General features: G+C 44.8%; 1 protein-coding gene across 1 annotated transcript in view; it reads left to right on the top strand.

Annotated features, from left to right (window-relative positions):
• Nsun5 (Nop2/Sun-like domain containing protein 5) overlaps positions 1 to 27,775 on the top strand; it is a 214,367-nt gene that overhangs the window by 142,949 nt on the left and 43,643 nt on the right. Inside the window, exons 5-6 of the mRNA XM_068395137.1 lie at positions 11,744 to 11,886; positions 12,191 to 12,313. Coding sequence (XP_068251238.1) covers positions 11,744 to 11,886; positions 12,191 to 12,313 — 266 coding nt within the window. The remainder of the gene's footprint in view (positions 1 to 11,743; positions 11,887 to 12,190; positions 12,314 to 27,775) is intronic.

The following is a 27,775-nucleotide window of genomic DNA, read 5'->3' on the forward strand; positions in this document are numbered from 1 at the left end:
GAAGCTTCCGCAAGCATGTGCTAGACCTATCTATGCCTCGCTCTATCTCTTCAGAGTGCAGCTTTTCGGAGCTAGATGACAATGGGGTTAGGTGGCTTCTCACAACCCCCCACCCCTTACCATTACAGCTACCTCAAGATTCTTACTGCTTTGCAGGGTTAAGTTTTATGAAATTTGCACCCAGGATTTCAACCTCTCATGAGAGAGAACCTGCTGTTTTGTCTGACTACAACAACCACCTAACCTTACTCGCCCTCTGGCTCTTCAAGAGAAAGGACATGCTGAAATGTTTTTCTCCAGAGAGCTGTAGTTTGGAGGGACACAGATCCTAGTTAAGGGACGCGTCCTACAAGCTGTTAAACACCCAACCACCTAGTGAGGTGTGCGGGCGACCTCTTCTGCCTGATGAAGGTCTGTGTGCTTTGCATACTACTCTATAGTGGTTTGCAGACTGTGGTCTGACATAGCACGCAGACTTCCTATTGTCAGAATGTGGACCACACACTAACTGCGCACCACACAAAAAATACGGTGGAATGCCAAGAGATCTGGGCAAAAGGTAAAAAGGTAAAGAATCAAGAAAGAAATGGGCACTGGTCACTATCCCTTGATTTTATACGGGGCAAGGGGACCCAGCAAGAACCTTAGACCTTCCCTAATATTTTATCTTAAGTATACCATCTCACTTCCAACTGTAATATGTACAGAGTTCTTCAGAACACTGGAATAGCTCATTCTATTAGGTAGGATTTTTTTAATTTAATACTAAATTACATGAAGAAAAATTAAGGGCAGAGAGGGGTGGACACTTTATGAGAGGAAATGCATATTACTGTTTATGAAAATAAGAAAAATTATTTCAAAAGGAAAAAAGGTTCACTGATTAAAGAGAAAAAGAAACTTTGATCTACAATATTGAATAAGACTTGAACTGCAATTACTAGATTAGAAAAATTGATTTGAGTAAGACACACATTGGAATTACTAGATTAGAAAAATTTATTCGAGTAAAACACACATTGGGCACTCTCATATCAATACAACATTACCCAATCTCCTCTAAATACAGATTGGTTCAGCAAATTAATTCAAATCTCATACAACTAATTTTCAACTTTCATTGATACTTCCTTAGACTATAACATTAACAGCCAATGCCTAATGGTAGTGATTACCTTGGTGATGCTTTGTAACTACTGTACAATGCAATTAAGTTTGTGATGCAGATTTTCTAACAGTTAATGTCAGAACATAGTCTTTTCGGTCAAGTTCAACATCAGTACACTTCCAAACTTGTGACCTAAGAACACTTCAAGGCTAAAGGAGAATCATGCAACATTGTGGTTCATTATCTGTATAAAGAGTCAGCAGGGTCTGGACATTGACTACACTTGAAGTTTAACTGCCACTGAAACTTTTTTCTGTCACTTGTGGCCCCTTGTTTCTGGGGACTAGTATGTGAAATGTTATTCAAAGAAACATTGTGTCCATAGGAGAAAAGGTAATAATCTTATGATGGGAAAACATCTATTAGTGATAAGTATAAAACACAAAGGACTACCTGTCCTCTTTTCTCACTGAAACACTCAGGGGTCTCTAGATTGCTCCTTTCCCAAGGATTTTGGAGATACATGGAGGCCGCTAACAGTGACGGGTTCTCTGTCTTTTGTTTATTTTACTAGCTATAGTGGAACCTGTTGCCTGCTGGGTTTAGGGTGCCGTTACTCTGTAAAACAAAGGAACCATGAAGCAATTAACCCTTTTACCCCCGGGGTATTTGGAAATTTCCAACCCTTAACCCCCAAGGGGTTATTTTTTTCCCAGCACATTTTGCAGTATATTTTTTTTTAAATTGCTCTAACAGCCTTAATTTTTGTCATAGAGAGGTCAGGTTGGTCTCATTCTCTTGGAAAATGCCTGAATTTTCTCAAAAAATTATCGAAAAATATGAAAAAAAAATTTTTATAGCATTTTTTCGCAAGGACGTACCGGTACGTCCATGGGGGTAAAGGGATGGCTTTTGTGAAACGTACCAGTACGTCCTTTGGGGGTAAAAGGGTTAAGATGGGGAAGAGCATTAGGAGGAAAATAAAAACAAAATATATGAAAAAATTGAAATCAAATTTGAAATAATTTGCATTTTTCCTAACTATACTTGAGTGTTTTCATTTTTTTTTTCCACAACGCATCATGCTCACTTCAGTGAATGTGCCATCCCTCACTCAATAGCCTTGTCTTTGCCCGTGCCACAGGTGAACACTGCCTTACAGCACTATACGCAGGAAGCTAGCTTACCTCCTCGTAGGGTCTACACTTTGCACGCTCCACAGATGAGAGCTACCTCGCAAGTGCACTCCCCAGCACGCTCTACTTGCAGCTGGCAAAACAACAGGAACAGGTGGATCCTTCCTTACCTGTACATACTTTACAGTAACAGGTGTGCGCTCTTTCATTCCCCTTGTCATCAAGAGGGCTAGTGGTAGCACTCTCTGGGTAATGCTACTTTGGCAGCACTCACTATTCCAGCTTCCCACTCTGCTTTAGTAGGTAGCAAAAGCGCGAATGCGCATAAACAAGCTGGTCATATTCTCCTTCCTAGGGAAGCAGAGCATTAAGAGGAGCATGGCAGTTTGTCCAGTAGTGCTCTACCTTTCCTAGGCACATCATCTAATCCTAGGAAGCACTCCAGGGCTGCACCTTTGAGTGTCACCACCTTCTCGAAAGATGCATCAGGGTTTGCCGACCTGGTGCAAACAGTACGGCCGGTTGTCTCAGGAATGACCCACGATCCTCTTGTCGTACCCCCTCCAGGTACTCCTTCCATCTCACTGAAGGTTTTAAGTTCCTCGGGAGGAGTAGCCCTCCTTTTGATCCAAGGAATAGCAGTTCCGCTATGCAAAATCCCTCTCAGGCTGTGCCTCGCCCTCTGTTGCCTCAGCGGTCCTTTAAGTACCAGCAATACCCAAGTACTGTACCATGGCTTCCACCGGTTGGGATCCTAAGTGGGAATTGCTAGGCATTATTCCCATCAAGCCACAGATGAGGAAGCGGGGTCAGCAAGCACCCTTTTCTTCAGGGGATTTGTTGCGCCCTAGGACTAGTAGAGGTTTGAGATCTCCCAGGGAGGTCTCTTTCACAGACAAATATAGGCTTGCTTCTATAGATCTGGACTGTCGGGATCAGGCCACCACATGGCCAGAAGTTCCAGCTTCATCCTCCCTCTCCCTCTGGAAGTGTTAGACCGAAGGAATCAGAGAGGAAGGAGAGTTCTTCCCTTCTAGTGTACTTTAACATCTGCCCATGGGAAAGAAAGAACACCAAGACTGTACATGAGAACTGGTGCTCAACTACAGAGCACCCAGTTCGAAGGGAAAGTCTTTCCGAGTTCAAATCCGTCCCTTCAAGACATGAGCATAGTGGTCTTCTGAGGACGTACTCCTCTGCTAGGCGAAATGGTTACATCCTTCAACACTTGAGTTCCTGATGGGTTCTTTCTGAAGAGGTTTGTGGGACCGATACCCCCTAAATTAATGAGTTCTCGCCCGAGCCGAACCTACAGCTCCCTTGTGGATTGAAAGGGATAACCTTGCTTGATTGTCTCACTTAACCAGAAAGAAATAGATTGTCTCACTAATCAGAAAGAAATATTGTTCTTGGATATATTCTTCCTAACCCTGCTAGTGCTAAGAAAGAGTAACTAGTGTTCAGGCTTGAAGTACGGAGTTCTCTTTAAATAGTACCACAACACCTTCACAGGAATGAGAGGCAACTCATCTCAATTCACCCTTGATACTTTCTTTAGTGAAGGTATGGAGAAAAACCCAAACCTGCCTTGAAATGCAGGGATTTGAGTTGTGGCCACCAACTTGGCTGCAAAATTAAATTAGATCTTCCATCCTTTGAAATTTCCATTGATTTACAAACTGTGTAGTCATTTCCAACTCTATTGGCCAGTGCAATGATTAGCAATTGAAAAGTCTTGATTGTCAGAACTCAGAAGGGGCTTCATTAAGAGACTTAAGAACAAGGATCACATCCCACTTTGGGGGCTTGAGGTCTCAGGAAGGGAAAGATTATTTGAAGCTCCTCATAACCATAGACAATTCCCATGAGGATGAAAAGTTTAGGACCTTCAGGCTAAAAAAGCCTGGACCAAGAGTAGGTGATAGCAGTCAACATGAAAGTCTGCTATCAACTGAAGTGGGCTCTTGAGTACAACACAATTTTCAATATTAAACTTAGCCGGTGATTATATAAGCTGCAACTCTGTTGCTCGACAGAAAACTCCGTAGGCTTTTCGCATAAGAAACCTGTCACAAGGTTTCGAAGCCCTTAAGCGGAAGTCAGTCCTTTCAGGACAGGTCCAGCGTCCTGGTTACAGCCATTAGGACAGCTCTGACCCTATGCAGTCATCGGATAACTGCTCGCCGCCTAACAAAAGCGTAACACAGACTCCGAAAGTCTTTTTTTGTAGGCAAAGTGTTGCGGTCACAGACGTTACCCTCGTCTATTACCACAACCATTTCCGTTGATCCTTAAGGGGTTATATGGCAAAACATGCAGTATAAGCTTGCCTCCCTTATGGAAGACTATTCTGCCGATTAGTCCGTTGAGTCTAGCCGTTTATCTCATCGATATCCTGGCTTTCAGCCAACCTAACGTTCCTTTGTGCTTACTGTTGACGTTGGCGTAGCCTAGTCACGTCAGTCAGGTTGTTTAGAACCACACTCGATGTGGTCTCGTGTGGTTTTTCAGCCGCATTTGGACGTTAGGCCACTGGCTGATGCTCCTGTTGACGTTCTAGACGTTCACTAACAATCGGAGTTGACTTGTTTTGACGCTGTGCGTCAACCTCCGCATTCTAGAGTTGTTTTGACTGCTCAGTCTAGGCAGTCAAAGCAGTCTCGAGTGGACGCTGTACGTCCTCACGCACCTGTTGTGGTTGACAGTTCAGTTGTTGACAGTTCACAGACTGTCAAGCAGTTACATGACGTTGCGTTCTGGTCCGCTACTAATGCACCAGTGAGAGACTCAGCTTTTATCGGACATGGTTCCTGTAGATGAGGAAGTGGCTGTTCTCCCTCTACTGATATTCCCTTGAGGACTCTGTCAGATGGAGAGGAGCCTTAAGCTGCTTAGCCTCCTATGGACTTTAATTAAATCATGATGATTTTTTTAAGGACCTTCGTCCGGATCTTGTAACTGCTGCTCCTCGTTCGCCTAAACGTCAGAGCTTACACTAGGCCTAGCTACTTCGAAGCCGTTGTTTTTAAGCTAGTGCTCTCTCGCTTTCCTAGAGAGCGTTACGTTGGCTAGGCGACTGGTTTTTCACCAGGAGGAGTTTGGGGGATACAGCCTTTGCTTTCCCTTCTTTTAAACTGGTTTATAGAGCGAGAGTCTGATATGACACGAGAGAAGTCTCGGCTTGGGAGTTCATGCCTCTGCCCAGATAGACTTCTCAATTCTGGTAGACTCTCCCTGGCGCCTAGCCAGGAGACGCTCCAAGTTGTTTACAGGTCAACTTCTCAGCTGTTGTCGAGCCTTTGAAGTTTTGCTGTACTATTATGTCACGCATAACAAGGCTTTCAGGGATGGTAAACGGTTCCGCCTCAGTCGCTAACCCCGTCTGTTGCCACACCTGCTCCCGTAGACCCTAAATGGGCTTTGCTGCAAGACATGCAGTCCAAGCTTGCGTCCTTGATAGAGGACTTAAATGCGGAGAAGAACCTTCTGGCCAACAACCTTCCAACCGGTCGGTTGTGCGCCCTGTTGACGCTGAGGTAACCTACTTGCGTCTGCCAGTTGAGGTGGTTCCTCCACCGATGCGACCCAGTGTGGGTTGCCAGCCGCACGTTGACGTTAAGCGACGCTCGGAGGTGGTTGTTGACGTTCAGGACGTTCAACAACCAGCAGAGGTGACTTGTTGTGACGCAGTGCGTCAACCTCAGCAACCCGGTAGGGTGTTGACTGCACAACCCAGACGGTCTAGACAGTTTCGGGTTGACGCTGTGCTTCCTCGCGCACCCATGGTTGTTGACAGTTCACAGACTGTGCAGCAGTTCCATGATATTGCGTCCGGCTCCGTCACGCATCCGCCAGTGCGACCGGATTCAGCGAGTCAGACGTTGCCCACTCCGTTGCCGTTTCCTCATCAGTTTCGGATGAGGAACCCTCTGATGAGGACGTTGCTGAACAAGACGATCAGCCCCCAGCCCTGCTATCCATCCAGAAGATGCTGAAGAAGGAACGCTGCTCAGTCAGGCTGTGGATGAGTCTGGTAGGGACGCTGTCATCCGTGTATCAATTTGTGTCACTAGGAAGACTACACCTCCGTCCTCTTCTATACCATCTAGCTTTTCACTGGAAAAAGGACAAGACGCTAGAAGCGGTCTCGATCCCGGTTTCCGAAAAGATAAAGTCTTGTCTGACTTGGTGAAAGGACTATATCAACCTAAGAGAGGGTCTTCCCCTGACTGTTCAGACTCCCAACCACGTTCTCTTCTCGGACGCATCGGACGTAGGCTGGGGTGCGACATTAGACGGTCGGGAATGCTCGGGAATATGGAACTCGAGTCAAAGGACAATGCATTTCAACTGCAAGGAGCTACTGGCAGTACGTCTGGCCTGGAAAAGCTTCAGGTCTCTCCTTCAAGGCAAAGTGGTGGAGGTGAACTCGGACAACACCACGGCTTTGGCGTACATCTCCAAGCAAGGAGGGACCTACTCTCTGACGTTGTACGAGATCGCAAGGGACCTCCTCACCTGGTCAAAAGGTCTAGACATATCACTAGTAACGAGGTTCATCCAAGGCAACTTGAATGTCATGGCAGATTGTCTCAGTCGGAAGGGACAAATAATTCCAACAGAATGGACCCTCCACAAGGATGTATGCAAGAGACTTTGGGCCACCTGGGGCCAGCCAACCATAGATCTCTTCGCAACCTCGATGACCAAGAGGCTCCCAATATTTTGCTCACCAATCCCGGACCCAGCAGCAGTTCATATAGATGCCTTTCTCCTAGATTGGTCACATCTAGATCTATATGCATTCCCTCCGTTCAAGATTGTCAACAAGGTACTGCAGATGTTCGCCTCTCACGAAGGGACAAGGTTGACGCTAGTTGCTTCCCTCTGGCCCGCGAGAGAATGGTTCACCGAGGTACTTCGATGGCTAGTAGACGTTCCCAGAACACTTCCCCTAAGGGTGGACCTTCTACGTCAGCCACACGTAAGAAGGTACACCAAGGCCTCCACGCTCTTCGTCTGACTGCCTTCAGACTATCGAAAGACTCTCGAGAGCTAGAAGCTTTTCGAAGGAGGCAGCCAGAGCGATTGCTAGAGCAAGGAGAACATCCACCCTTAGAGTCTACCAATCGAAGTGGGAAATCTTCCGAAACTGGTGCAAGTCAGTATCCGTATCGTCGACCAGTACCTCTGTAACTCAAATAGCTGACTTCCTCTTATATCTGAGGAAAGAACGATCTCTTTCAGCTCCCACTATCAAGGGTTACAGAAGCATGTTGGCATCAGTCTTCCGTCACAGAGGCTTAGATCTTTCCAACAATAAAGATCTACAGGACCTCCTTAAGTCTTTTGAGACCACGAAGGAGCGTCGTTTGGTTACACCTGGTTGGAATTTAGACGTGGTACTAAGATTCCTTATGTCAGACAGGTTCGAACCGCTACAATCAGCCTCCCTGAAAGATCTCACCTTAAAGACTCTTTTCCTGGTATGCTTAGCCACAGCTAAAAGAGTCAGTGAGATTCATGCCTTCAGCAAGAACATCGGATTCTCATCCGAAACGGCTACATGTTCTACAACTTGGTTTTCTAGCCAAAAACGAGCTGCCTTCTCGGGCTTGGCCAATATCGTTCGATATTCCAAACTTATCGTATGGTTGGAAATGAACTAGAAAGAGTCTTATGCCCTGTAAGAGCTCTTAAGTTCTATTTAAAACGAACTAAACCTTTACGAGGCCCGTCTGAAGCTTTATGGTGTTCAGTTAAGAAACCATCTTTGCCTATGTCAAAGAATGCTTTATCCTATTTTATCAGACTGTTAATACGAGAAGCTCATTCCCATCTGAATGAGGAAGACCAAGCTTTGCTGAAGGTAAGGACACACGAAGTTAGAGCTGTCGCAACTTCCGTGGCCTTTAAACAAAATAGATCTCTGCAAGTATAATCGACGCAACCTATTGGAAAAGCAAGTCAGTGTTCGCGTCTTTTTATCTTAAGAATGTCCAGTCTCTTACGAGAACTGCTACACTCTGGGACCATTCGTAGCAACGAGTGCAGTAGTGGGTGAGGGCTCAACCACTACAATTCCCTAATTCCATAACCTTTTTAATCTTTCTCTTGAAATGTTTTATTATTGTTTTTGGGTTGTCCGGAAGGCTAAGAAGCCTTTCGCATCCTACTTGATTTGGCGGGTGGTCAAAGTCATTTCTTGAGAAGCGCCTAGATTAGAGGTTTTGATGAGGTCCTGTTGTATGGGTTGCAACCCTTGATACTTCAGCTCCTAGGGGTCGCTCAGCATCCTAAGAGGATCGCGAGGCTCCGTAAGGAAGACGTACTTAAAAAGGCAGATTAATTGTTCAAGTCGACTTCCTTACCAGGTACTTATTTATTTTATGTTTGTTATTTTGAATAACTGCTAAAATGAAATGAAAAATCCTTAGCTCATAATAATGTAAACAATTATTGCTGGTCTCTACCTACCCCCCTGGGTGTGATTCAGCTTATATAATCACCGGCTAAGTTTAATATTGAAAAATGTTATTTTTATAATAAAATAAATTTTTGAATATACTTACCCGGTGATTATATATTAAAGGACCCTCCCTTCCTCCCCAATAGAGACCCAGTGGACCGAGGAGAAAATTGAGTTCTGTGTTTACATTGAGTACTGAGTACCTGCACGACAGATGGCGCTGTTGAAGTACACCCCCTACCTGCATAGCGATCGCTGGCGGATTTTTAACGTAGAGTTTTCTGTCGAGCAACAGAGTTACAGCTTATATAATCACCGGGTAAGTACTGTATATTCAAAAATTTATTTTATTATAAAAATAACATATTGCAGGAAATGGACCACTATCCTTGCTAGACTGCTACAGTGCCTCATGAAAACCCTTTCACTTGGAGATGCTGAATTCTCTCCACCCATGAAGTATAGGGGATTCCAATGATTGATGGTGCCTTTGAAGGTAGAACTGACAGAAGAGGGACCTTGACAAGGAACATTATCAGATTTGGTTACCATTTGGCTTGTGGCCATCTGGTAGCTGCTATTTTCATTCTGAGAGACATCATGAACACTGTTGATTAGTCAGTAGATCAGGTAGAACTGGTGAAAAGCCTAAGCATTTACATTGTTTATTGGATGTTGGAAAGGGTCCTCAAATGTTCCCACTGTGTCTGGTGCGGGGGAGCAGAACACCGGGAGCTTTTTGTTTAGCTGTTTGGTGAGCAGATCAATTGCCGGTGACCCCCATAGGGCAAGAAGCCTTTCCACCCCACAAGGATGTAGGGACTACTCCGATCATACAATTACCCCTGACCACTGAGTGTTTTTGCTATGACATTCCTCTCGCTTAGAATTTATCTCGCTGACAGTTCTATAGGTTTACACGTTTGCGCACTGCCTGAATATGCACTTGGTGTTGCCAGCTCACAAACCGTTCCTCCTTGCTTGTTGACTTAAAGTCAGGTCTCTGTCATTGCAGATTTCGTCATGGCAATATAGATTCTTTGAGGACCTTCCTGGTGTCAACTCTGGCAGGATTGCTACATAGTGTGCCATTCTTGTACTCTGTCTCTCTTCTTTCCTTTTAACATTCAAGGATGATGGGGGGAAGTGACTCTCGGCTTCATCCCTGAGTTTATTGCAAAGACTCAAAATCCGGGGGTACTGGACTTTAGATTCGGACCCTTGCAGTTTAAGAGGCTACGTTCTGTAACCAATGAACCAGATCAATTGTTACTATGTCCAGTACGGAGTTTGAGGTACTACCTTATGCATACAGCAGCAATCCGACCTCGACTACCATCGTTGTTTGTTAGCTCGTGTTGAGCTAAAAACTGTTTTAGCCTGGATCTGCAAGGTCATTGACCGACCTATCAATCTTGAACATCCTCCAGCTCGTAGACCTAGAGCTCATGATGTCAGGGGTATCAGTATATCCCTGGCATTCAAACGCAACTTTTCCATATAGCAAGTTTACAAGCAGCTGTCTGGAAACATCAAATTACATTCTAGGCTCATTACCTACAAGACATGACTCACAGGGGACTTGATACGTTTTCTATCGGTCCTGTGGTGACCACTCAACAAGTGGTTTAAAGTACCTCAGGCTCCTTATTGGATGGGTAGCAGTTGGTTAAAGGAATTGGTTACTCGGGTTAAGTCTGGGATGATTGAAATTCTCTGGCCTTTTTTTCTTTTCTTCATCTTTCCCTCGGGCAAAGCACCATGAGTCTCTCTGCAAGGTGGCTTCAAATACTGCAGGTAATAACCATTTCCCTTTTGTAGCCTAGTATAATCTATGTTAATATACCTGTCAACGTCCTCAATGCTTCCCGTGAGGTAACCATTGGGAAATGTCTATTTTTATGTGTAAGATTCCTATTTAGACCATTCTTACCTAGACGTTCATATGCTATATCTCACATCAACTTTGCTTGGGCCACTATCATTCCCTTTAGATTACAGTCTAATACTGTACTAGGCAAACCTGGGTCAATGACTATGCCAGTAGTTGGACTTATCCACCCACCTAAGGGTGAGTCATCCATGTATAAATAATGTAAGGTTTGTTAGTTTGGTAAACAAATAGATAGTTTGTATTTTTCCATAACTTATACAAACCTGGAGCTATTTATACAAATTGTCCCGCCATCACTTGTCCCCCAACAAGTCCTGCCTGCAAAGAAAAAGTGACTAGTTCACCACTTCGTGAGTATATATACAAGTGGCTTGTACCACTAGCCACCCCCCTACCCAGGCTATGGGTAGGGTTGCCAACTCCCACCAAAAGTCTAGTTGGCTACCTTCCAGCTTTGCTGAAAGATATATCCATTTATAGATAACTCCAGTTTTGTATCAGTGAGGGAAAAATACAAATTATCTATGAATTTGTCATTTTGTATTCATTTCTGATGTAAGTGGTTATAATTTGTACTATAATTACCATTACAAAACCTTTCAAAATGAGTGTGTGTATTTATGAAAGTGGGGAATGCATCGAGTGACTATGCTTTATTTCTTGTAGGATAAACGGTTTCAGGATACGAGCATTTTATGTAGCGAGTTCGCTCCCAAAATGAATTAAACTTATATCCCGAGTTTTATTCATATCAACTTGGAAATCTCACTACCACCCAAAAGCCTGAAAAAAGATAAAAAGTCAAGAAAAGATGAACCATAACAAACATGGGGGGCTACAGCTAGTGGTTTATAGTACAGCTAGTTGTTCATAGTAGTAGTTATTGAGATATAAGAGGGCTAATCATATAAATCCTCTAATAATCATCTAATTTTCAAGTTTGGTACCCCAAACTGCTCTTTTAAAGCTTTGAGCATAATGAATGTTGGGTAAGACTGATTGAAATAATATATTTCACAAATCTATATAATATTTAAAGTCAGAAACCCTGATTGCAATCTAGAACATTAAATGCAATAGAGGAAGATGAAATGGAATTGATAATTTTAAGTCAATGTTTCTTCTTCTTTTAATAGATCCTTTACCTCGCTATGTTAGAATCAATACATTGATGGAATCAGTGGATCAGGTTCATAACCAACTTGCGACTGATGGATTTATCTTGGAAGATTACGATTCAAGTTTAGAGTCATATGATGACTTTTTGGAACGTGTCAAGGTAAAGTCTATAATTATGCATACTGTACATTGAATTTACGCCTTTAGATAGAAAACAAGGAAGTAGACTACTCTAATCAGCATGGATAATATCTCAAAGTATATGCAATTTTTTCCCCTACCATAAAATAGTCAACCCCAGGTACAGAAGATGTCATTTTATATATCCTGAAATAGAAATATTAAAAGAGCCCTGTTTTCTCTGAATAATTATATCTTGTGTGATGATATATTAATATTTGATATTCTATTCAGAACCAGAGTTCATAGATACCTTATTTAAACACGTGAATGTTCTATTCCAGAATTTGGCATCTCCATATTACCTGATTGATTACCACATCCCAGAACTGCTAGTATTTCCTCCAGGTACTCAGTTGTGGAACAGTGATTTGTATAAGGATAATATAATCATTCTTCAGGACAAGGTAGCTATGAAGATCCTCTATTTTTTATTATGACCTTGGATGAGCTGGGTTTTAAGTACTGTACACTTGTACTCAGGTACACTAAGTGCTGTAATTTATTGTACGTGTACTTGGGATTTTAAATCTAAATGTAATTCCACTAAGGCCAAATTTACTTTGTTCCGTCATTTATACAAACCCTCGCTATTTATAGGAGATATTACTTTCGGCGTAGCTGAAAGGCGGGTCATAGGATTTTAGCAAGGGATAACTATCCCAACCGCTAGTTAGGGGGAGGTGAGGGGGTAGCCGGCTACTCCGCTCACTCTTACCTGAGCTTAGCACCCACTTTGCTTTTGGCTTGGTAGAGTGTGGACGTTGCCGCTCTCTCCCGCCTTAAACCTGACTTGCTATTTGATTGTTTTACAATTAATTCTGTTTTTTATTTCTCTTTTCAGAGTGTGCTTCTTCTGACCGGCCTCATGTGCACTTTTTCTGGACCTGAGGGATGCTCCTGTGGTACCTTTATCTCTGCTTTAGAGATGGATCCTCACCAAATGTGTCCGTCTTGCCGAGGCCCCAGGACTGTACTTGTCCTGAGTGTCGGGAGTGGTCTGCCTCCTAGTGGGAGAGGTTTAGGTGTAGGAAAAAGAAGTCTAAGGGAGATTCTTCTCCTTCGGGGTCATCCTCGAAGTAGAAGAAATCTCCGACTTCTTTTACCCTCTCCCCCCCAATCTCTCCTCGAAGCTGCTCCTCAACCGGTCCTCTCTGGGGAACGGCCAAGTAGCAGCAGGACAGCCCTATTAACCCCAGGTCAACCTCGAGGTTCGAGGGACAGTACTGTTTTCCCCGGCAAAACGGTTTTGCCCCTTCCCCCGGAGATTGCCTGTTCTTCCTCTGATTTGCTACAGATGTGGCTGTCCATGGGTGTAGATGGTCCCCTGTGAAAGGAAGTTCTGTTCGAACTCCTTCAGTTGGGTACTGAGGGGAAGCGTACACCGGCTTACTCAGAGGTGGATCTTTTCCCCTTGAGCGCAGCACCGGACAACCTTGGTGTTGCTGCCCGCAACTTGGACTTCGGGTCCCCTGCTATAGCACGTCTCTCTTGTCCATGAGAGAGACTTTGTAGAGACCAATGAGTGACTTCTAAGCAGTCTCCGTCTTTGGAGGAACCTGCTAGATGTTCTCCTCCCAGGTTTGGTCAGGTGGAGACGCCTGTTCGATCCTTTGGAATGACTCCCTGAGTCTTCAGGTCTTGGCACGCTGAGCCTTCGGGCTGTTGTCACGCTGAGCTTTTGAGCTCTCATGACCCAGGGCCTTTGGGCTCTTGTCACACTGATCCTCTAGGCTTTCGTGACCTTGACCCTTCAGGCTCTCATCCCACTGAGCCTTGTGGCTCTTGTGACCCTGGGCCTCTTGGCTCTCGTTACTCTGAGCCTCCGGGTTCTCGTGACCCCGAGCCTTCAGGTTCTCATTGCGCTGAGCCTTCAGGCTCTTGCTACGCTGATCCCTCGGTCTCGTAGCTTGACGACTGCTTGCTTTGCAGCAGCGTTGTGTGACGTACCAGCATTACATCATATACTAGCATGGCTTGACTTGTTACGTCACTCTACAGCCTCAGATGATCTCACCACTCGTCTTTGGATGAGCCTCCGTCACCTCTCCATCAAGTGACAAGTGATTGTCTCTCTACAGTGAGACCTTCACTCTAGCTGAGATGATCACCAGTCTCTCCACCTATTTAGCGCTCTCCCTTTAAGCACCAGCAACTCTCTCCTAGAGGTCGCAAGTCTCCCTCTTGGCAATCGCCAGCCAGACGTTAGCCAAGGCGGTTTTTGCCACCTTGCCGCTCTTCACCTCATCGTCATTTGCCCTCTTATCGGTCCCCGAAACTGACTGCTCCAATACCCTTGTATACTTGCAAGCGTGACTGTCTCCTAGGGATCGTCACCCACAAGGAGTTCAGCTTACCTCGGGAGAGCTATGGGTTGATGATTCCCTTCGAGAGTTCCTTAGGGTTCAGGATGAATAACCAAAGGAAGCACCGAAATGGCAAAACCCCCGGTGGTTAGACCGGTGCCACATTTGCCTGCAGGTAAGGTGACCTGCCACCTTTCCTTTCAGGTTCCCAGACCTAGGGTGTCCTGGTCGCCCAAGGGATTCTCCTCCCAGCTCCACAGGTGGTAGGGACACCCCTGGTTAAGCGTACTATTCAACGTGGTGCGTTCACAATCCTTGGGTGGCATGCCAAGGATTCCCCTAATGGAGTCTCTCCTTCCTGGTGCCTCTTCTCCTTCAGACCCTAGGAGGAGTTCTGAAGGTTCATCCAGGGTAGGACCTTATCTAAGGAGAGACCTCTCTCCCCTGGATGAGGTATCAGGAGGAAAGATAGGTCTGGGAGCCCATTGCAGGTACTTATTACACCGGTAAAACCAAAAGGGAAACGTAAAAGGATTAGGGCATCTCCCCCTAGGGAGGACAGGGTGATCTCCCTGACAGACTCTTTCTGCTTCTCTCCAATAGGTTCCTCCAGAGTCTCATCCTCCATGGCAGCCTGATGCAGTTCCTCCCTCTGGAGAGGACCAATATCCTCTTAGGTAAGAGACAGCTGCAAGACGTCCTCTTCTGTAGGAATTCCTGCCTCAGCGCAGTGAGCTGAAGGACTTATTCACCATCCCCAAGTCCTTGGGAAGAGCTTTCGCACCTCAGTAAGAGAGGCCTAGGGAAGGCTCTCTAGAGCGTCAGCCTACCTTGATGACTCCGACCCACCCGGGATTCCTGTGGGTGAGAGCTCGGAGGTGGATGAGCAATTTGGTTGTGAGGACGACCTTTTGCCTAGAACCGCTAGCCCTAATCTCATGGAGGCAGAGCAGAAGGAGTCAGCATGCCTTCTGGCAGGTCTTAGCTTGCATTAGATCCATCAATGGGCTGTCAAATCCATCAACAGTCCCGCAGGGTGGAAAAGACGCGGTCCTTGACCAAGTCTAAGGAACTCAAAGACTCACAAGGACCAGTGCAGCTTTTCCCTAGTCAAAGAGGGTGAAAAGTGCCAGAAGGAAGGCAGTGTTGCAGGCTACAGGCTCCCCCAGCTCCCTCCGAGCGGAGGAGGTACTACGAGATAATCAACGAGCCTCTTCTGGTGTTACCGCTGGATTACTCCATAAAGGCTCTCACAAGGGGTGTTCCCTTCAAGAGATTATCGGAACCCTTAATCTCGTACTCGGCCTTGGAGATCATCAACCAGAAGAAGATTGTGAAATATCACATGTAGTCTACATTGTGGCTGGATCTCTGGTGGGTATCAGTGGGCCACTTGATCAGGTCTCAGGACTGGTCTTTTTGAGTCCATGAGGAAGTCGATGGAAACCCTCCTCTTGTCCAGAACTAGGACGATCGAGATCCTCTCCCACCAGGTTGTTAACCTATGGGTGAATACCATTTTGAAGAGACAGGACTCCATCATTGAGAAATTCTATCGACAGCTCAAGCAGGCCAAAGTTTCCAAGCTGAGAAACTCCTCTTTCGAGGAGAGTTCTCTTTTCTCCCCGAAAGACGTCGAGCGGGTAGGAGAGAGGTGGAGGAAATCCAAACAGGACTCCTTTCTCCATAGGGCCCTGATATCGCGGCCCTATCAACCTCCACCACAAAAGAAACGACCTCCACTCAAACTGCCAACGAATAGGGCTATGGGCTCAAAACAACAGGGCCAAGAGGTGTCTAAGAAGCCCTTTCAGGGCAACCGTAAAGCTTCAAAGCTCTTCTGGGGAGGGAAGGGAAATAGGGGAAGTGGCAGAGGACAATCCCGCTAACTTGGGCAGTCCTCCCACCTGTGGGGGGACGCCTGTAAAGCCGCTGCAGCTCATGGCGAACCCTGGGCGGTTGAGGTGATTCGTTCAGGGCATCTTATCCCATTCATTCTGTCTCTTCTTCCAATGACTCGGGATCTATTCCCAAAAAGCTCCCATGCTAAGGGACCCCCGAGATGCAGAAGCCTTGAAGAGGATGGGGGCTTAGGGATTAGCAGCTGGTCTTTGATGAACAGTTGGAACTGCCTTCCCATTGGACCTTGGTGCCCATTTGTTGATCCAACTAAATTAGTCAGCACTTTCTCTTTCCCTTTGGATTATTTCTTTCTCCCATCTCTTCCTCTCAGGCATGAACATGTTGACGACTTTGGCTTGTTTGATTATAGTTTGGCTTCTTCTTTGGATTTAATGTGGAGTGGGATGGATGGCATGCCATCTCAACTTGTACAAATTAAGACGCCATCACCTTTTGGCGGACCCCATTGGCTGCAGACTTAGTTTGTTAAGAGTCGGGCTCCAGTGATCTGGTTTTAAGTCTCCCATATTTGTGGGTAATGGGTGATGCCAGGCATTGGAGTCGTCATTGAGAGGGATAACTACCCCCATTGACCAGTGTACGCCCACCTAAAGAGAGGTAGCCCATCTAATAGAGGAATGGTCCCCACTGAAACCTCTTCTCAAGTTGAGCCACATGGGATTAGAGGACTGACATCCTCTGATAAGAGGTGGATAACCAGCTTGCTCCTTCTTTGGAAACTAACCCTTCTGGTGACAACCTCGAAAATACGAACATGGACCTCTGTATTGACAATTCCAACTTGGGTCATAATATTGTGATGTTAGAACCCTACTCATGCCATTTAGTGAAGAAGAGAGAGAATAAGAGATATCTGCAATAAAGAAAAATATAAAAAAAGTAGAAATATTACCTGGTCACTATGAAATAGTGAATTATGAATTTTTTTTTATTTTAGAATTTGAAAATGGAAGACATGAAAATGTGAATGCTTTTAAAGCCAATAGGAAGATAGTAAAAGTAGGCTACCCAATCTTATTAAAGTGGGTTGGCTACCTTTAAAGATGAAACCATACATCCTCTTACCATTGCGATGTTATATTTGCCAAATTTATGGCCATTTAAGCCAAAAGTGCAAGGAAAAACTAAATAATAAGCCAGCTGTTTGTGCCAACTGTGAAAAAAATAATCATGGAGCATGCACAGAAAAGTAAAATTGTATTCACTGTGGGGAAGCACACCCTGCTACATCCAAACGCTGTTTTAAGTTTATTTTTAGAAAAGAAATTCAGGCCATTAGGACCATGGAAAGGGTTACTTTTAAAGAGGGTCGTAAAAGAGCTCCTGAAAAGTAGATAACGCCAGGGTAACCTTTTTCACTGCTTTTTAAGAAAAACATGCCAAAGCACGCTGACAAAAATATTACCCTTACTTCCAACATAAAGAAAGATATGAAAGTAGTCAAAGATGAAAGTCCCTTCGAAAATTTATATCTAGTAAGTGTAGAAGAATAAAAAAGATACTTAAGATTAGAAAGATATTCGTAAGCCATCTATTACCATTCTAAACAATAGTACAATCTCTCTCAGGCTGTGTCCTTGCCTGATCTGAAGAAGGTTCCACTGACAACCAATTTATCCAGTGTAGTGCACCTGTAGTTGGGAAGGTGCCAAAACCTGGTAGGTCACAACTTTTTAATAGAAAAAGAGAGAGACCTCCATCTCTCTTGCCCTTTCCATAAGAAACATTAAAGTTATGATTTCAAATAAATATGATGTCTTGTCTGCTGATGTTTCTGATCAACTGGGAGACAACTTAAATAAATCAGAAATTCAAGTTGAGGTCCATCATCCATATCAACAATTAGATCTGAAGGACACAAAGAAAAAGACAAATACAAAACCCAATATATCAAGTCTCTCTCTAGAGAAACCACTAAGGAACAGTGTTAGATCAAAGATTGCCAATGGGAAGACTTCATCCAATGTGTCTTCCAAAAAATAAACCGTAGTTTTTTCATCCATTCAGCAATGGAATTATCATGGTTTAAAGGCCAAATATGAAGAACTTGAACTCCTCATTCAAGAGTGCTCCCCTATAATTGTTTGTCTACAAGAGAGCAAGCTTGATGCTAATACTTCTGGTCCTCGAGAGTATGTTTGCTATATGACACCATATGATCAAAAAGCAGGGAGCCATGGCGAAAATCTTATACACATTCGTCGAGATGTTCCCCAGATATCCTTGTCTATCTGTACCCCTCTGCAGGCAGTGCTTGTACAAATAGATATAGAGAGAAAATACACAATCTGCTCTCTTTTCTTGCCTTCAAATGATAACATCTCAAATGATAATTTATTAGAGGTGATTCAACAACTCCCACAACCTTTTCTCTTACTAGATTTTAATAGACATCGACATCCTTTATGGGGCGACGTTTTGGCAAACGCAAGGGGAAATATATCATCAGTTGTGGAGAATGATGTCGGACTCCTTAATACAGGAGAGCCCACACACTTTCATGTTCAGACAGGTACCTTGTCATGCATTGACGTATCAATTGCAAGCTCTGACTTCCTTCTCGATTTTGATGGGAGAACATAAGATGATTGGCATACTAGTGATCATGCACCAATCATTATAAACACCAACAATGTGCCACCTTTTCAGAGATCGCCACGATGGAATCTTGACAAGGCAGACTGGGATAGATATTGTGAGCTAACCAAAATTAAAGGGAATGCAGAACAGTTTGAAAGTATTGATGATGCCATAGATTTATTGAATGGAACTCTTCATACAGCAGGAGTCGATTCAATTCCCAAAACAACAGGGTTATTCAAATGATGACCAGTCCCCTGGTGGTATTCAGAACTAACTGGCCAGCACAGACACAAGAGCGTCTTTAACTCGATTGCGCTGACACCGTACCGAGGAGAATTTAATTACAGTACCGTATTTCCCGTGTAATAAGACACACTTTTTTTCCTGAAAAATGACCACAAAAATCACCCTGCGTCTTAACACTAGGATAAAGTTGTATAGGGGAGTGTGACAACTCTCATACAACTCAGTAATGACACAAACACTCAAATGCATCAGACATAAATTATAAACCTACAATTATCATTCATGTGTAGTAGATAAATTTATTTTTAATAAACTTTCTTTAACCCTTTTACCCCCAAAGGACGTACTGGTATGTTTCACAAAAGCCATCCCTTTACCCCCATGGACGTACCGGTACGTCCTAGCGAAAAAATGCTATAAAATTTTTTTTTTTTCATATTTTTGATAATTTTTTGAGAAAATTCAGGCATTTTCCAAGAGAATGAGACCAACCCGACCTCTCTATGACAAAAATTAAGCCTGTTAGAGCAATTTAAAAAAAGTATACTGCAAAATGTGATGGGATAAAAAAAACCCTTGGGGGTTAAGGGTTGGAAATTTCCAAATAGCCCGGGGGTAAAAGGGTTATAAAACGGATTTTGAGCGAAGCGAAAAATCTATTTTTGGGTGAGATAGCCATGATGTCCTGATGGAAGGTTCCTTCAGTAGCTTCCTAGGGTATATTTAACTACAGTGGATATTCCCAGAGAATTAAACTAAAGGTTATCACAGAATTCTAACTTCTGGTGCGAGTACCCTAAAGGTTTCCCTCTAGGATATCGTATATCAACAGGGGACGCATGTATTAAAACGCCACATAGCTATCTGCACCCCATATAAGGTTAACACTTCGATATGGAAAGGTGGCCGAGTAACTGAGGGGCTGTTCCAAAGTTACTCTCATCCGTGGGTACTTTTGGTACTCGAGACGTAAACAAACGGGCGCCATTGCTAAATGACGTCACGTCCGTCCTCATCCTGAGCTCAGCTTCTACCAATCTCCGCGATACAGTAGATCAGGGAGGGGCCTGAAAGGCTGAACTAGAATAGACGGGAGGGTCCATCAGGACGTCATGGCTATCTCACCCAAAAATTTCGCTGGTTTTCTCTGGATTTACCTCAAGATGTCCGACTCCACTGTCATTACATCTAAGTTAAGTACCAGATCTATGAGTTTTGAGATTTTGGAGGGGGCCTTGCCCCTTTTTGTTTATATTATTCAGCTTTATTATTCATGACCTTGCATGGGTCTCTATTGGCGCTCGGCTCCCTCTTCGTTCTCTCTCGGTCGTTCTTAACGATTTTCAATAAGTCATCCATACTGATTGTTTCTCGTTATGAACCTTATGGTTAGCCACGGTTCACACACCGTATTAATTTTATATTGTCCTGTTTTATGATAAGTTATTTCATATTCATGTGCGTATTTTTGGTAGGTTGGCATGCCTGATCGCCTTCGGCGTTCTTTTCCTCATATTATTTCTTGGCTTATTTACATTCGCACGCCACGAACTTGCTTATCATTTTAACGTCATTCGTATGCTTGCATTAGTTTGAGAGGCTTTCATGAGTCAGATATTACATTTTAGTTTTCATTTTGTTAGCACTTCACTGACCCTGTGTTCTGTTGGTAGCCCTGCCTACTCTTTGCGCCGTCAGGCTTGGTTTTCCTGTCTCTTGTTCGCGCCCTCGTTTGTTTTACGATTGATTTATAGCTAATTTTATTATTATTATTATCATCCAGCATGCCTTCCCATCTTATTTACCATGTGTTATGTTTTTTATAGTGTTGTTAGTCTTTCCACGGGATCATATCACTCGTGGGTCTGGCAGGTTGGTATACCTGATATCGTCCCGGAGCCAACCCACTCCTAGCCTCCTCCCGCCGATATCTTATAGCGCTATGTACTCCTCCCGGGGGCATCCACTTTGCACGTGCGGTTCCCGTTGATCTGTGAGGCATTCTATTATTATGCATTAACGTACATTACTTATTCTTTCCACTACTCTACCCGGTCGTAGTCGTTTTTTTTCCGTCGCTCGTTTGGCCAACGATCGGCGGGAAGTTTTCGGCTCGTTCCGTGGTACCTTGTTATGTTATTTTATTTATTAAGTTGTGTACGGGCTACTCCCTCTTGGTCCCGCACGTCACGGACCCTTTTAAGATCCCTTTCCCCTCTATGGTGTCACGCACCTCACGGACCTCATATAGATATATATATATGTTTAAAGACTTTCATTACGGGATCCCCGGAAGTAGCTTTTATTCCTTACCCGAGTTATTTAGTTGAGCCCCGGTGCCAACGTTATGCATTATTACTTGGATTCCCTTTATATTTTAGTCACGTTTATCTATTATATACGATCCTAGTTCTCGACCTTGCCTTCCATGATATGATCACGATTAAGGTCTGACTTAATTTAATTTATTAATTTAATTTAATAATTTTACAATCAAAGAAAGCTGTTATTTGGGTTTTTAGACACCGGGGCCCCCGGGGGGTCCCCTTTTTTGCCTTCATTCAATTATTAAGGCATTTATATATGAATAGTTTTTATCATTTATTTGATATATGACTTTTCTGGGCTTGAACCTGTGCCGGCCAGTGAATAAGCTCCTATTAGCACTTATTCTTAGGTAATTTACTGCTAAATATACCAGAGAAAAAATGTAAAGGAGTGCTAGGTTAACTAGCTCGCTCACCTATTTGTGTCGGTATAGAATTGGGCTTATAATCCAGAGGTCCCGCACTATTTAGATTCATCCACGACAAAGACCCCAATAGAGGAGAGCCGTTCAACCTCACTTGGCACCACCAACTCTGCATCCGCTCAGAACTCAACTCCTTTTTAGCACGCCTGTGTGGTAACCCGCTTGTTTGTGCTCTCGTGTTTTTGCCTTATTTTTCGCTGGATTATGGCTTCTACATCGGTTTCCCAGGAGACACCGTCTAAGTTAAGTACCAAGCTATGTTTTGCTGTGTTTTGAGCAATCTAGATCGTTTAATATTTAAATTATAGGAGTTTATTCTCTTCGATCATCTCGGTCTTGCTCGATTCCGCTTACGGTTGGTACTCCTGTTTTGAGAGCTTTTAGTTTCACTCGCGGTGTTACTAAGTGTATTATTTTTATTATTAGTTTAAATTTTTATATGTTTTATTGTGGATATTCATTATTTAGCGTTTAGAACCCTTGTGGTTCATATTTAGGGCCGATATCAGGTTACGTATCGTAGATGGCTTGCCGACCTTCGTTACTGGGCGGCAATTTTTATTATATAAGCCATCAGGTTGTTGTCCTTTGGGATTTATTCATTATTTTGCATGCCTTGCCCTAAATTTTTATGTGTATATTTATATATTTTTCAACGCTATTACTTTTATAATGAATATTTGTGCTTATTACTCCGTATGATCTGTTTTGGTAGTGTTTGGGGATCGTCAGTTGGTAGCCCTGCTGCTCCGTATCACGTGATCCTCCCCCAAGCTCCCCCTCTCGCTAGGTTGGTGGCTAGGCTTCTCTCCCCCCTCCCCTAGGGGACCGTTGCCTTCCCTCCTTTTAGAGGGGGTAGTTCAGTGTTTATGGACTTTGTCCTCCGGGTGTCCCGGCGGTTTCGTCTCTGTCTAGACGGGTTGGCCACCGGTCAACAGAGTAGGATCCCGGTGCACCCTATTTTATATTCACCTATCACACTTTTATTATGTTATACGAAACCCTCCGGGTTCTGTTGGTGGTTCTTATCTACGGTTCCGCCCCCCTCTTAATTTATAACAGTTACTATGATTATATATGACAGATCACTATCCCGGAGTTCCTATATGTATTAGTTTATGGATGTACTTTTATATCCCGGTCCGGGGCTTAACCTCGCTCCGGGAAATCAGACACCATGTGTGTTAATTCTTTGTTGCATCCTTCCTTATGATCCCGGCTCGACCGGAATGGATAGTTATACTCTAGTCTTAAGTTAGACTTATGTTTAGGCCCGGGTCCTCCGGACCCGCCCCTACTTAAGAGTATTACAGTTAAGCTCTAGTCTTAAGTTAGACTTATGTTTAGTCCCGGGTCCTCCGGACCCGCCCCTACTTAAGAGAATTACAGTTTTTCATATACTATTCTTTTTATAGATGGTGCATTGTCAGACGACGGCCTGTTCGGCTGTTCTTCACCAGCCTTGTGGCCATACTGTGTGTAGGTCTCACGCCCTCTGCGGAGTTCAGCTGGAAGACATCGTAGTCTGGCACCCTGATAATTGTATGGTCTGTTTTGACCTCATCACCACCCTTGGATCTGATTCGGTGAGTCCCGTTGGCTATGTTGCCTTTCTAATTATTTTACCTTTAATTGGTATACAGTACATACACTATTTAGTAAGATTTCTATGGTCTTGAAGGACCTCCGGGAATCTTCCTTTCTGTAATTCCCACTATTATTTCAGGCATCCCCGGAGCAGAAGACTGCGGCTCGGGCCACACTGAAAGTGTGGGTTGGGGGATTTGCCCGAAATGTGAAAGCAAAACAGCCTTACGTCCTTTCTGAAGACTACTGTGCTATGATCTACCCTAATGCCAAGTCTTCAGCCGCTGTGGCTAGGCATGTTGCGGCACCCATCATTGCCGACATTGATGCCACTATTTCGGGATTCATCGACCAGGAACAAGATCCGTTGGATGCCCCCGGAGATCTGGAAGACAATGTTGCCTCCTTGAACTTGGATGTGGAACCTATGTTGTTGGATGATCCGGATGCAGGTAGGGTGGTAAGTGAGGCAGGTGTTACCGGCGCTGAGATTCCTATCCTCAGCCCCGCTCTTTCTTCTTCATCTGATCTCTCTTTTTTCCATGGTTTTTCTGGGGACCGCGATTCGTCTCACCGATCACACCCGGTTCCCCCCAAAGATAAGTCTATATCTAGAACTTTGCCAAAAGCTCGTAAGCCCCACAAGGCTTCCCATAGTTCCAAATCAAATACAAACCCGTCATCTAAGGCTTCCGGCTCCTCCTCTAAGTCTCACGACCCGGGAGTACAATCCGCCACTTCTGCTCCTAACCCGGGCCTTTCCGAATCAGCCATGCTTCGCATTGTGTCGGAGATGCAATCTAAGATTGTGTCGGAAATGCAGGCCAAGATGGACACGATGTTCTCTAACATTGGTCAGAGACTTGGGGCATTAGAGCATGGTGCTCCGGAGCGAGTTCAAAGCTCTCTCATCCCGGATGCCTCTAAGCTTCCGCCGTTTACCAAGAATAACCCTTGGCGCATGGCTCTTCATTCCCCATTCTCAGACGGGATGTTAACGTTGGAAGGTCTTGGTACTCGTCCACTAGAGGATTTTGAATTCTTTCCTCCTGGTCTCGCATTTCCATTTCATGGTTATGCCAGGCTTACCGAGGAAGCTCTGGTTCGGCTGGATAAGGTCCCCAAAGAGACTGTCATTTTTCCAAAGGAACAAGCCCAATCTGTTTGGGCTAGGTTTCTGAATGATATAGGTTGCACCAATACGATGTTGACGCCTCATAAAAGTTCTTTCACAATGTTCTTAATGGACAAGAATACCGTGACTCCATGCGTCAATAAGATTGCAGAGCTTGCTTTTCAATATGCTCTGGAGGAGAAGCCCTTGCCTCCCATCCGAGAGGTAGATCCGATCTCCCTCCTTCTTCCTTCAGGTAATGAGTGTTGGGACAATGTCCATACCACCTTTACTTCTGGCAAGCTAACAGCGGACTGTGCGTCAGTAATGTTTAGTGAACGGCTTCCCCGTCTCCCGGAATCCCTTATTAAACAGGAGTATGATTCCCGCCTACGTGTTGGTCGAACTTTGAACTTGGCCACGTCTACGGAGTCGATAGCCTTAACTTATGATACTGAGAGTATCTTTAAGTCTCTCAATAAGGCTACTTTGCAGTCCTTATATTTTGACTTATATGACTTTGCTCTTGCTAAACGTAGGTGCCGCAAACACGTCCTGGCTGAGGCGACTATTAGGCACGAGCCGAATAAACTTATCCGGTCCTCTTGTTGGGGTCCAAATCTTTTCCCTGAGGATCTTGTGGAGGAAGTCTTGGCAGAGGCTACTAGAGTTAATCAGAGCCTTAAAGCCCGTTGGGGTTTGACTCCTAAGCGGAAATATGATCCCGCAAGTTACCAAGCCCGGGGTAGGAAGAAGCTCCGCCCGTATACCTCCACTCAGTTCCGGCAACAGCAGAGTAGCTCGTCCGTTTTCCGGCAGCCTCTTCCTCCATCTCCTGCTGTTCCTGCACAGCCTTCCACCTCTCAGGCTCCTTCCTCGGACGACTACGTCACTGTTCTGCTCCCTAAGAGCCAGCTTCCCGGTGCCTCCACCACCTCTCCAGCCTTTAACCAGTCTTATGGGGCTCAAGGCTCTTCCCAGGGTTATAACAGAGGTAGAGGCTACCACCGTGGTTCATACCAGAACAGAGGTAGAGGTAGATTCTTTCGCAAGGGAAAGAACTTCCGAGGCGGACGTGGAGGCAACTCCTCAAGCCAATACTGAGGTGCAGCGGGTAGGGGGGAGGCTTTATGCCTTCCGCAACAAATGGAGGTTCAGTCCCTGGGCTTTCAGTATCATCTCCAAGGGACTGGGGTGGAGTTGGATTCAAGGACCTCCTCCACCGAACAGATTTCATCAGCATTCCACTCCGGACCTAGTCGAATTTGTCCAGGACTTGTTACAAAAGAACGCCATACAAGAAACGAAACACCTGAAGTTTCAGGGTCGGCTGTTCAGTGTCCCGAAGAAGGATTCGGACAAGAGAAGAGTGATTCTAGACCTATCCCTTCTCAACTTGTCCATTCAATGCGACAAGTTTCGAATGCTTACCGTCTCGCAGGTGCGGACCTTACTTCCCCGTGGGGCCGTCACCACCTCTATCGATCTTACAGACGCCTATTATCACGTCCCGATAGCGAGACACTTCCGTCCGTATCTAGGCTTCCGCCTAGGAAACAAAAATTACTCCTTCAAGGTGATGCCTTTCGGGCTCAACATCGCCCCAAGGATCTTCACAAAGTTAGCAGAAGTTGCTGTTCAGGAACTCAGAAATCAAGGGATTCAAGTAGTAGCCTATCTGGACGACTGGCTCATTTGGTCAGACACCTCCCAAAATTGCCTAAAAGCCACTCACAGAGTCATCCAATACCTTCAATCTCTAGGCTTCCAGATCAACTTCAAGAAGTCCCGTCTTCTTCCGAAATCAAAGTTCCAATGGCTCGGCCTGCAATGGGATCTTATATCTCACACTCTGTGTCTTCCCAAACCCAAGAGGTTAGAGATTGCAATGAACACCAAACGCTTCCTCAAAGACAAAGTAAGTTCCAGACGACTCCAAGAGAGGATCCTAGGGTCCCTTCAATTTGCTTCAGTGACGGATCTACTTCTGAAAGCAAAATTGAAAGATATCAATCATGTCTGGCGTTCGAGGGCGAACCGGAAGCTCCAGGACAGGAAAGTCCGCCTTCCTCCCATTCTACGGGAAAGACTTCTACCTTGGACAAGGGCCAACAATCTGTCAAAGTCAGTTCCCCTTCGATTTCCGCCTCCGAAGTTAATCATTCACACGGACGCATCCCTATCAGGTTGGGGAGGCTATTCTCAGCTCAGGAAAGTTCAAGGTCTTTGGTCTCCCTTATTCCGCCAATTTCACATCAATGTGCTGGAGGCCATGGCAGTTCTTCTAACCATGAAACGTCTCGCTCCATCCAAGAGACAACACCTTCGTCTGGTTCTCGACAGCGAAGTGGTGGTCCGCTGCCTCAACAGAGGCGGATCAAAATCAGGGCCTCTGAACCATGTTCTAGTAGCCATATTCTCCCTAGCAGCCTTGAACCGTTGGCATCTTTCAGCTGTCCACCTGGCGGGAGTCCGGAACGTAGTTGCAGACGCCTTGTCCCGGACCTCCCCTCTAGAATCGGAATGGTCACTCGATCTAAAGTCATTCCAGTGGATTCTCTCTCGGGTTCCGGGTCTCCAAGTGGACCTCTTCGCCACGGAGTCCAACCACAAATTGAGAGTATATGTGGCTCCCAATCTAGACCCTCAGGCCTACGCCACAGACGCCATGTCACAGAATTGGGACATCTGGGAAAGGATTTATCTCTTTCCCCCAGTGAATCTTTTACTGAAAGTCCTAGACAAACTGAGATCCTTCAAGGGACGAGTAGCCTTGGTCGCACCCAACTGGCCCAAGAGCAATTGGTACCCTCTCCTGCGAGAGTTGAGACTACATCCTCACCCGATACCCAATCCGGTTCTGTCTCAGATAGTACAAACACGCGTTGTGTACGCTTTCTCAAACATTCAGAGCGCCCTAACTTTATGGACTTCATGAAGTTTGCGGCCATGCATGGTGCCAATATCGATCCTCAAAACACCCTGTTCCTAGAATCAGATAAACGGGATTCCACCATCCGCCAATATGATTCTGCGGTTAAAAAGTTGGCTAAATTTTTGATAGACTCAGACGTACACTGTATGAACTTGAACCTTATAGTCACTTTCTTTAGAACTTTATTAGAATCAGGTCTGGCAGCCAATACTATCACCACTATTAAATCTGCCTTGAAAAAGATCTTCCTAGTGGGTTTTAACATAGACTTAACCGACTCTTTGTTAGCTTCAATTCCGAAAGCCTGTGCCAGACTGAAACCGGTTACTCGTCCTACCCCGGTTACCTGGTTCCTTAATGATGTAACCGACTCTTTGTTAGCTTCAATTCCGAAAGCCTGTGCCAGACTGAAACCGGTTACTC

Source organism: Palaemon carinicauda, chromosome 20 (genome assembly GCF_036898095.1).
Source record: "Palaemon carinicauda isolate YSFRI2023 chromosome 20, ASM3689809v2, whole genome shotgun sequence".
Taxonomy (NCBI): domain Eukaryota; kingdom Metazoa; phylum Arthropoda; class Malacostraca; order Decapoda; family Palaemonidae; genus Palaemon; species Palaemon carinicauda.